General features: G+C 45.8%; 1 protein-coding gene and 1 pseudogene across 1 annotated transcript; both read left to right on the forward strand.

The window, feature by feature from the left end:
* The window catches only part of LOC120847310, a 4,490-nt pseudogene extending 2,762 nt beyond the window's left edge, over positions 1–1,728 (forward strand).
* Positions 1,729–9,329: 7,601 nt separating this feature from the next.
* On the forward strand, positions 9,330–11,036 carry LOC115325141. Its single transcript, XM_040219031.3, has one exon. It carries the CDS (start codon positions 9,543–9,545, stop codon positions 10,758–10,760), a length of 1,218 nt encoding a protein of 405 aa, XP_040074965.2. The 5' UTR covers positions 9,330–9,542; the 3' UTR covers positions 10,761–11,036.
* The last annotated feature ends 285 nt before the right edge of the window (positions 11,037–11,321 follow it).

Genomic DNA, 11,321 nt, shown 5'->3' on the forward strand with positions numbered 1-11,321 from the left:
ATTGCAGAGACAGAGAGAGGGTTGCAGTACCTGTTGGACAGTTTTGGTGTCTTCTTGGAGGAGAGAGGATTCGAAATTAATTTCTCTAAGTCTTCAACTCTGAGTTTGATTGGTGATGGGAAGAATAAAAGGGCGAAAATAGTCCCAATGTGTTTTTCGGCACAAGGTAATGCACTGCCAACTTTGGGGGTCTCTGACACCTGGGCCTACCTTGGGGTTATTTTTGACACTGATGGGAACGTTAATTGTTCGGATGTTGATCTGGCAAAATTATTACATAATTTAGGAAAGGCCCCGCTTAAGCCACAACAAAAACTGAATATTTTAACTTTTTACCTCATTCCTCGTCTTATCTACCAATTGGTTGTGTGTGCCAGATCTAGGGTCTTCCTGAGGAAGATTGACAGGAAAATTCGAGCCGCGGTCAGAGACTTCCTCCACCTTCCGCTCGATACTCCAATAGCTTTCTTTTATGCAACAGTTGACGATGGGGGGCTGGGAGTTCACTGTATGGAAACTATGATACCCCGCGTCCGATACAGCCGACTACTTGCTGTTGAGGCAAAGGAAGATTGTATGCTGGAAAATTTGGTAGCTTCGAGGGCGTGGGTGGAGATGGTTGAAAAAGCCAGAAAGGCGATGCAATTTAATGGTATTTTTCTGGAGACTAAAATTCAGGTTCGGGACTATTGGAGGAATGTTTTGTTAAAGATGGTGGATGGTCGAGGACTACGGGAGGCGAGATTGGCTGTTAGGGCAACATGGGTGCGGGACCCTCCTAGATACCTTTCCGGTAGGGAGTACGTGGATTTGATTAAACTCAGAATACACGCGCTCCCGACGAAGTCTAGGTGTGCTAGGGGGCGAGCCAAGGACTTAAGATGTCGTGCAGGGTGTGTCGTTAATGAAACGCACACCCACGTGATACAAATATGCCCTCGAACTTACTCTGCACGGCTCAAAAGGCATAATGAGGTCATTGCATGGTTTAGGCGGAAGGCAGAAAGAGAATCTTTCATTTCTACGGAAGAGCCTCGTGTTAAAGTCGGTGACGAAATTCTAAAGCCTGATTTAGTTTTAGTTAAAGACAGGAGGGCACTAGTTGTCGATGCCCAGGTGGTGGGGGAGTACAAACCCTTAAACTCTTTAGATGCAGACAAAATACGAAAATATTCGAAACCTGCATTTATTGATAAAGTAAAAGAAACCTTTGAGGTTTCACGTGTTGATGTCTACGCAATCACAACCTCAGAACGTGGTATAGTTAGTTCTAATTCGGCAAACTTTTTGAACTCGGTCGGAGTATCTAAGAGGGAGGTCGCCTACCTTGGCCAGTTGGTGGCCAGAGGTACGCTTAAATGCTTTTACCACTTTATGCGTGGTACCCAACGTGGTTTTTAAACTTACGACGATACGAACTTCGATATTTTTTTTTTCTCTCATGTTGACTTGCAATTGTTTAACGATGCATACGTGTGGATGTAAAAACTTTTTGCGCGAAAGTGTTTATCTTGTGTGCCCGCCCGTAAGGGGCGTCTGCCATGCCGGCATTTTTAAGGTTTAAGCTTTCCCTGAAAAAAGCGAATGTATTGATCAGTGTGTCAATAAACAAGACTAGCCAAATGCCTCGTCATCTAATTAGTGACGCGCATGAATGGATTAACGAGATTCCCACTGTCCCGCATGGTGGCGGGGGTGATCTCCAGGGGAGCCGAGGGATATAAAAGTGATCACTGATCGGCGGGGCTGGATGGTTCATGGTTGCCATTCAGTGACCGTCGGACCCGCTGTGAGACGCACTCATGTCTTAGTAGCGGAGCCGGACAGTGAGTCGAGCAAGTGGGTACTTTTAGTACCACTGGTTTTCCCGGGCCGTTCCACTGGCTGTACAATACAATAGTTGGTTTCATTTATAACCCCTTAATTCCAATTGGCTTTTTCCTGAAATTTTCACTTGATCACATGATCCTATTCATTTTTATTGGAATTGGGTTAAGCCTGCGGTGCGAAAGCGGGAGCGGGCAGGGGACAAGTTTTTTCTTAAATTTTTTACAAGAGCCCCGACTCAAAATCTGTCCCTACTGGGGCAGTGGGAATCTCGTTAATCCATTCATGCGCGTCACTAATTAGATGACGAGGCATTTGGTTACTGCCATATTCTCAAAATAACACATCTTTTAATGTCGTTATTTTGACCTTTAAAACCACTATTTCCCTAATTATCCTTGTACCCACCTTACATCAGTACATTATTGATAGAAATGACAAAATAATAAATATAGCTAAAAAAAAAAAATTTTTTTTATAAATTATATATTTTTAGCTTATCGTAATAAATACTCCACCGAAAGTAACCACTCAAACACTAGCATAATCTGTTTTCACACACATCGCTAATTTTATTTCTCTACATTCGCACCATGTAAATAGCTGTACATAACCAATACGGACTTCACATAATAATTATTTCCTACTAACAAAGCATCGATTTCAAAATTATTCAAATTGTTTTGTGGCGCAATCTAGACAATATTCTACACTATAGTTACCCCACAACTTGACATCACACACCATTATAATTGTATATTTGTATTGTCTTATTCTCTCTCTATATACAGATATTTAGACCCTTTCTTTTTGCATTTATTTATTAGCGTTAACACTGATTCACCAATTATAACTATAAAACCACTTCTTATCTAGAAACACTCAATCAAAAATCAATTCACTTTACAAAACAAGCGAGAGCCTGGCGGTCCGGATATTCCGGTCACTGGGCTTGAATAAGGCTTTCTCAAAACATATTACTTAAAACTTTTTCAAAATTTCATTAGTGATAAAATTATTTGACCAAACCATTTTTCGATTAGCTTTAAGCTGACAATTACCAATAGCTATAAACGAACAAAGCAGGTGAACACATGAGCAGGTATATTTATGAATAAACATATTAATAGATTTACTAACTTATTTTACTTCTCATTTTTTACAGCTTACAATAAACCACAAGTTAAAGAAAACACCTCAAGCCAGAAGAAACAGAAACAAGACACAAGGACTGCAACGGGAAATATAAATCGCAAACTATAGAAAAGGAGATTCTAAGAATACACTTAAAGAAAATAAAAAACCCCGCGATTTTTACAGGCCCGTTCAATTGCGAGGTTTCGCTTCTTCCCTTTTTCCAATTGGCAATTTTATACAAAAAAGGCAAAAGCAATTTAGCTTTATTTATTTAATTTATTATATTTTTTTTTATTATTTTTATTGGTTTAAACCTGTTATACCTCGAGTGGCACAGGTTGGAGAGAACTTTATTTTTCAGTCTTGTTTCCACTCTCCACTTAGAACTCTCTGTCCCTACTGGGGCGCAAGCCCCCGCGGTTGTTGCCGCGTGGGAAGTCAACCTCCACCTGCTCGTGGTGCGCCCTGCCAGCTTTATTGCTGCAACGGAGGCTCTGGCGAAAACCCCCCCACCTGGGATGGGGAACCCTAGCACTGGGGTTCCGCATGTGGACGGGGGGGACAAAAAGGGCCTGGGAACCCTAGCTTACCCCATGGAAGCGGAGCCACTGAGGCGGGGTCCATACCAGGGGAAGCTATCATAAAGGTGGTGCCCCTCGTAACTTCCCACGTAGGAAGGTGCCCCCGCATGGTGGCGGGGGTGATCTCCAGGGGAGCCGAGGGATATAAAAGTGATCACTGATCGGCGGGGCTGGATGGTTCATGGTTGCCATTCAGTGACCGTCGGACCCGCTGTGAGACGCACTCATGTCTTAGTAGCGGAGCCGGACAGTGAGTCGAGCAAGTGGGTACTTTTAGTACCACTGGTTTTCCCAGGCCGTTCCACTGGCTGTACAATACAATAGTTGGTTTCATTTATAACCCCTTAATTCCAATTGGCTTTTTCCTGAAATTTTCACTTGATCACATGATCCTATTCATTTTTATTGGAATTGGGTTAAGCCTGCGGTGCGAAAGCGGGAGCGGGCAGGGGACAAGTTTTTCTTAATTTTTTTACAAGAGCCCCGACTCAAAATCTGTCCCTATCTACTGACGGCCACCAGGGGGACACCGGCGCCAGCACCTGGGCACTTCAGCTCCAAAGGTAAGCTCTTTTCCCACTTTACTCCCCAAGATTGGGCAGATATCTTGTAAGAGGTAAAATCGGAACACCTCGGGAACGTGTTCGACAGGCTAAACGTTTCCTATAAACAGGAATTTTCAAATAAAAAGAATCTCAAATTTCCCGAACTGCAAAACAAAAAACAAGATGGCCGCCACTCACGTTTGAGCAGATTGAGCGAAAACTTAAACCGCTAGACAAAATCAAATTATCGCATAAGATTCTCCACGCCGAGACCGAAAAAAAGATACCAAATTTATTGTTCTAGCTAAACTAGATACCGAGAAATAACCTTTCAAAAATTCGAAGTGGAGACGCGGAAGATAGGGTTAACCCTAAGCAGAAATCCTAATCCATTTTAATCCTAAAAACAGCAGGCCCTAACCAAACTAATTTATATATTTTAAAGAAGTACAAGACCTAGAGAACCCAAATCCACCATTATTTCTTAGATCAGACAAAAACTCGCAAAGTTACTACATTAAACATACAATAGCATTCCCATGTGCTTTCCTAACATAACATTTTAATCCATTTCATCCAACCCGTAAACTACCCGAAACCTATATAAATAATATACCGTTTTAAAACACACGCTCCAGAGAATCCAAAAATATAATTATTTCCCAAATCCGACCAGTGCTCCCGAAGTTATTCAATTAAACGTAGAAATCACCAACATGTGCTTTCCGCCATAAGGAAGCATAGACTTAGAACCTAACGGCAACCGGAAAACCCGCTGGAGGCGGCCATCTTGCTAAACCCACCCGAGGTCTAGGTCTAGGTCTAGGAAAGAGAAATTTAAACCGAAACCGAAAACTCGAGATTATCTAAGCCTAAAACCCATTTGAAACCCACAGGAAACCTAACTGCCCTATAAATTGCTTTATATCTCGAAAACTATTTATCCTAGAGGGAAAATAAAAGCACCTCCTCCCCCTTAGAAACCCAGAGGAACACGACCGGAAACTAATCTGGCCGAAAAATAAATCGAAAACGCCCTAATTAGAAACTCCGTATTCGGCAACAACTAAGGTCACCTGGGGAGGATAGTTCGAACTACGCAAAATATCTAATCAAGACCGAAATCGAAACCGAAACCGAAACCTCGAGATCAGCTAAGCCCACCACCCATTGGAAACCAATACGAAACCGAAACGCCACACAACACTATACCTTGAAAACCATTCACCCTAGAGGGAAAATAAGGGCACCTCCTCCCCCTTAGGAACCCCAAGGAGGACGATCGGAAACTAAGCCGGGCGAAAAACTGCGGATAGACAGGACGGGCAAAGGCCAGGGGGGGGAAGGTGCCGCCGCTTCCAATGCACCCTCCTCAGAATTTACGGCGCTCCGTGGGGGCCGCCATGTTAAAACTTGATACCAGTGTTGCTGCATCTGTAGGTCATCTTTAAGTTAGAGCTGACGGAGAAAATCTGGCCACGGCGCAGCGCCGATGTACGCTGGAAGCTAGAGCCGGTTTGCTTTCGTTGTTTTTGTTTGGTCGGAGAAAATCTAGCAACAACGCACGTTCAACAAGGCGGCGGCGGCGGCGGCGGTGTTGTTTTGGTTTGACGCGGTTTGCGAGCACATGTAGCGACGCGGTTTGCGAGCACATGTAGCGAAGACGTGACCGGAGAAGTGCCCCTGTGATGGTCCCGGAAGACGGAGAGTATCATTCGTAATCGTCGTGTGTGCTTTGAAAGCGAAGGGAGTCACAGGGCCCACGAGTGCGCAACCACAAGCCAAGGTTCACGACAGCGCTCCGTTGACTTCGGCGATCTCGTTCTGTTTTGTGCATAGAGATAGGTGTGGTGCAACACGGCGATGCGTCAAAGAGTTGAAACGTTCGTGGTGTGTGGTGCGGTGCTTGGAGGTAAAAGCCCATACTAACACGAAGCGCAAATTGGTTATTGTGGGGTTGAAATTCAACGGGTTCAGCCCCGTCGTCGTCAGCTGATCCGGTCCAGCTGGTCCGGGAGGACACAGCGAGCGCTTTTAAAAGTAAATCTTCCTTCGTTCCGTTTCAAAATGTGGGAGATTCTCGACGCATACCGTGAGTAAAAAGCTGCGGGCGTTTTCAACAAAATTGCGTCGTTTTAATTGAACAGTGGACTCCGGATTATTGTCCTAGACCTGCTGTTTTTATGCTTCGTGTTGTTGGCGTTTGCACAGCGACGCACACCGCCCGAGTAGATGATTCGGTCCTGCAAACGACCGGTCATACATAATTTCAGGGAAACTTAAGTCACTATCGATATTTTCTCGTAAATCTCGTGTGAGTTTGTTGCGCTTATCATGCGGTGTGAGGCAACGTTTCCTACCTGCCTACGGATGCATGAACTGAGACCATCTTTTACGTAGTAAACATAGCGTTTTTTCTTCATTTTGGAAAGAGGTGTTGGTGAATTTATTATGCTACAATCACTTGAGAGTTCAGCAATTGGGGAGAGCGAGCATATGCTTTCCCAACTTTGTCTATTTTCTCTCTGGCATTGCCCCTAGTTTCAAGTTGCAGTTTCAGTAGACATACCTATACTAGCAGGTACAAACTGCTCTAAAGCAGGTAAAAGACTGGTAAATCAGGGCGGTGCGGACTCCGTGTTTCGCGCTTTTCGCAAGGTGACTGGGTAAGTGCTTTTGCGAGGTATGCGGAATACGCAAACGATTTCGTTATGCCCGTCGGTTGCGTCTCTCCAGCAAAACGAATAAGATGATCTGCAAAGGCGCAATCACATGCCAAGATTTACGATAACAGTGCATTTGATTCGGTGGTCCGTATATACTCCGTTTCATCTTATGTTGTACCGCAGCGAAGGCTAGAAGCGCGAGCTCATAGCGTTGGGAGCTGCTCTTAACGCACGGGAGCTTGTGCCGCCGAGATGTCCCCTAGAGCAAGGAGCTCGAGCTTGTAGTACCTTTAACTGCGGTACATCATAAGGTGAAACAGAGTATAGTTGTATTTTACCCTGCTCTCTGCAACACCGTGTCATGACGAAGAGCTGGAACGTTCACGGTTTGCGATGGACTACCGGTTGACCTAAAGGCAAATCCAGAACTCCTTTTTTTTTTGTGTGTGTGTGTGTGGGGCGGGGGGGAGGAGGGGAGGGAAAATCTAAAGCAAGATAAACAGGACTCCGGTTGCGCCTTTTGTTTGAACCGCCGCAGAGCCACATTGCGCCGACGGCCCCTATAGATGTGCGCCGCTGCGCCGACTTTTGGTTCTAAGCCGTGCTTTGAAACCGCCGCCGCGGACTTCAGTCTCGGTTGAAGTGACGGGGTGGTTCTCCAAGTTCAGAGTACACCTGTGCCTGCTCGGGTGCGACCTACCCTATTTCGAACCCTCGTCCTTGAGTATCGAGGTGATCGAGCCTTCTAGTCGTAGTCGGTTTTATTTCGGGGGATCCACCCATGTCAAATCGCTCTCCGAGAAGGGGGCGGGGGGGGGGGGGGGGGGGCGACTGTTTTGAGGAAAGCGGCCCCCCCCCCCCCCCCCCCCCCTTTGGGTCCACCCCTGGGTTGACAGAAGCCCGCGTCGCCCGCATCGGCACTGAGTGCACTTGAGCTGTTGTAGTGGCTCTAGGCTGTTGATCTCGACGGTGAGGAAGCGGCGAAAGTGACCTCTGAAGTAAATGTAAATCCTTGTTCATCCAGTTATCCGGTGTCAAAGTGTGGAGGGTCCCCAACGTGTATTGAGGGCGGGAACTACGAGCGTTTTGCCTTGCTTTCGTAACCGAAACGAGAACAGCGAGATAACTGCCTTGCGTACTCCACAATGATGGAAGCAATAAGTCGTCAAAAACCCGTTGTTAGGGTTTCAAACCAAGTAAACAAGACAAATATAATTAAACTTCGTTGTCTGTATGCAGGAGGACTTATGTAACACAACAATACATTCTCTTTCCAAAACGAAAAAGAAAGTAAAACTCAGTCCGCCATATATGGCAGCTACTTCTTCGCTGCAAAACCTATGCTGGCAACGTAAGCGGTTTTAATATGGCAGCCTCCGCTTTGCGCCGCGTTCCCTTTCCCTCCTTCCCCCCCCTGGCAAAGGCACAAACTTAGGGAAGGCGACCCCGAGGAGGGCGCCATCTTGGCGCAACGGGCGCCATATTGGCGCGCTCACTTGCCCGATCTAGCTGGACTTAGGGAGAGTCGAAACCGAAACCGAAAGAGAAACCAAAACCATTGTCAGTTAACTCTTCACAGGATCTAAATTCCAAACTCTGTAAACTTCAAAAATTCATAATAAATCAACCGTCGATAATACAACAAAACCATTTTTCGTAAGGAGTCATTAAATTGAAGCACCTATCTAAAAAAAATATTATTAAATAAAAAAAAAAAAAAAAATTTTTAAATCTAATTTTGAAAAACCATAGAAAATCGACAAATAGAGACAGCGCGAAACCAAAAGTAGTTTTCCGGGGTGAAATCTCCCCCCAACCTAACCGTACAATCAGGGACACAACTAGAGTAAGGGAAAAGAGAGGGGAAGGGGAACGAAGCAAGAAAGGTATAAAGAAAAAAAAAATCAAGCCCACGGCACCTGTGACCCGGGTCGTGGAGGGGTATAGTCTCACAGGACAACACGTACGGGACACTTTGACCTGTGGGGGAAGGGGGGGGGGGCGACTGGTTGATGCAGGAAAAACCGATTTGAGAGTTTTGGGAGAAACACATATAAAATCGTTGCCAGAGTTCGCTGTCAGATGGAGGAGGGGTGACAGGCCGGGTGGCCAGACTTCCCTGCTGGTCGAGACTCTCGGCAACCCGACGCGCTGGGAACGCGTCTTGATTCTCACCTGCAGAGTATTCTGGGCAATACCACGTAGGGGTCAGATACCTCCCTCGGGAATCTTCAGGTTGTGCTCCCCCTGGGGACACTTTACCGCTTCCTAAACATTTGCAGGGTGGCAAAAAAAAAGCGTCAAACCGGTGAAAAAAAAAACAACTTAAGCAAATAAGAGGAGCACTAAACCGTCTATCGACTACTCGAATAATAAAACATTTGTAATAAACTCCTGAAGGATTAAGAGAGCAAACACCGCAGACCAGGCCCAGTACACCGACGCAGACAAATGTCCAACCCATTTAAACATCACCAATAGACGCACACGTAAACCAAGAGAAGTAAAGATGGCGACGAGCCAGTCAGACGAGTTTGAAAACGAAAACGGATTCTTTGAAGAGACAGAAATCAAAGAAGAAAAAAAAGACCAAAACAAAGGAAACAAAGAAAGACAAAAACAGAACACAACAAGTAAAAAAAAAGAATCCGGTACCACTTTCCGAACTAGGTGGTGCCAGCGATGAGGACTTCGAGTTCGAGTACGAAAGTGGGGGAGAGGGGAGGGGAGGCCAGAGGCCCTCAAAGAGACACAAAGGCAGCACAAAACAAACCCAAAGCAGAGAAATGGTTGAGGTAGACGAAAACTACATGCAGGGCAATACAGCCTGCCTTATACAGTTACAAACAGAGCTCGTCGAAGCAGTGATGGAGGCCACCCTAGCGAGTGGTGACAGACAGGCCGCACAAAAAATGCTCAAGGCGAGTGAGCGCCTGGTCGGTCTGGCCATTGAACAAATAAGGCAGGCCGCCTTTGATCAGGGCAGGGCTGAGGGACTCTCAGAGCTGATCCACCACCTGAAAACAGAAAACACAAACCTAAAAAAACAACTCGAAGAAGGCAAACCTGAAACCGAGATCAGGGGAGAGTCCAGCTACGCAGATATCCTGCGAACCACGGCTCCAGCCCAAAAGACCAACCCCGAGGGTGGAGCAAACCGGGGCAAGAGCGACAAGGACCCAACCACCACAGCCGGACAACCCCCCTTCAGCGCAGACACCAACTCCGAAGCCATGGAGGGGCTCATCATCAGGCCCAGCGACCCCAGGATGGAGGCGCCCTTCGAACATGTAAGACAGACTCTCAACCGATCCTTCACTCCGCATGAACTCGGGTTAGACAACTTTGCATGCACCAAGATAAGGGAGGGCGCCATTGTAACAAGCACTAACCGGGAGGGACTCGAACGGCTACAAAGACTGCTAGAAACAAAAAAAGAAACAGCGGGGCATTTCGAGACAAGAATAGCGGAAAAACGACTTCCCCAGATCTTGGTAACAGCAGTTGACCCGAACATTGAGGAAGAGGAACTAAAAATCAAAATAACCGAACAGAACAAGATCGAGGGAAACAGTAATGACATCAAACTGATGCGTACATTTGAAAGAAGGGACCAAACAAAAACGCACATCCTTGAGGTCACCCCAGATATCTACCAACAAATCTACCACATGGAAAAACTCCTCATAGGGTGGACCTACTGCCCTATGAGGGAGAACGTACACACTAACAGATGTACAATCTGCTGTAAGTACGGCCACACTAGCAAGAACTGCCGGGGCGTGGAGAGGTGTTCCGAGTGCGCGGGCCCCCACCACTACACACACTGCGACGGGGAACAGGACGCAGAGGGCTACATCCTACCAAACAGGTGCCCCGCCTGCACTGATAACAACGAAAAACTTCACACAAAGTACGAAACGAACCACTCATTTTACGACCAGGGATGCCCGAGTCTGGGCGCCGAACAGGCCAAGGTGCGTGCCAGAACAAAATATAATTAAACCCCAAAGTTGAGCCACCAAGAATACTCACAACAAAATGACACAAGAGACCGAAACCAACAGTGGTAAGAGGACGACAAGTCCCCAAACACCAGGAATGAAAAACAATCAGAAGGAAAGGGAAAAAAAGGAAAAGAACTCACTTAACATAATCCAAATAAGTCTTAATCACTCGTATGCAGCGACAGAACAACTAAAAACCAACCTTCAAACTTTCGAAAATGATGTAACTTGTGTTCAAGAGCCCTACTATAGCAAAAACAAAGTGATCGGATTCTCAATGAAAGATATAATAATACAATGCAAGGAAAAACCACGTACAGCAATAGTAATTCACAAGAAACAATTTGATATACACATTGAAAAGGCAGAGAGGGACATCACTGCAGTAAGACTAAAAACTAAAGACGAAGACTTCCTTATAATCAATGTATACGCACCACCTAACGCTGACATCAACGAGACCATAAGGGAGATAAAGACAATTTCCGAAAAGTATGAGACAGTACCCTTACTAATTCTGGGGGACTTTAATGCTAAAAACCCAGCCTGGGGAGGGAA

This window comes from Ixodes scapularis, unplaced genomic scaffold (genome assembly GCF_016920785.2).
Source record: "Ixodes scapularis isolate PalLabHiFi unplaced genomic scaffold, ASM1692078v2 ptg001158l_1___fragment_3__unscaffolded, whole genome shotgun sequence".
Taxonomy (NCBI): Eukaryota; Metazoa; Arthropoda; class Arachnida; order Ixodida; family Ixodidae; genus Ixodes; species Ixodes scapularis.

Coding starts and splice junctions, on each gene's coding strand:
- LOC115325141 (XM_040219031.3), top strand. CDS start 9,543: ATGGTTGAGGTAGACGAAAACTACATGCAGGGCAATACAGCCTGCCTT.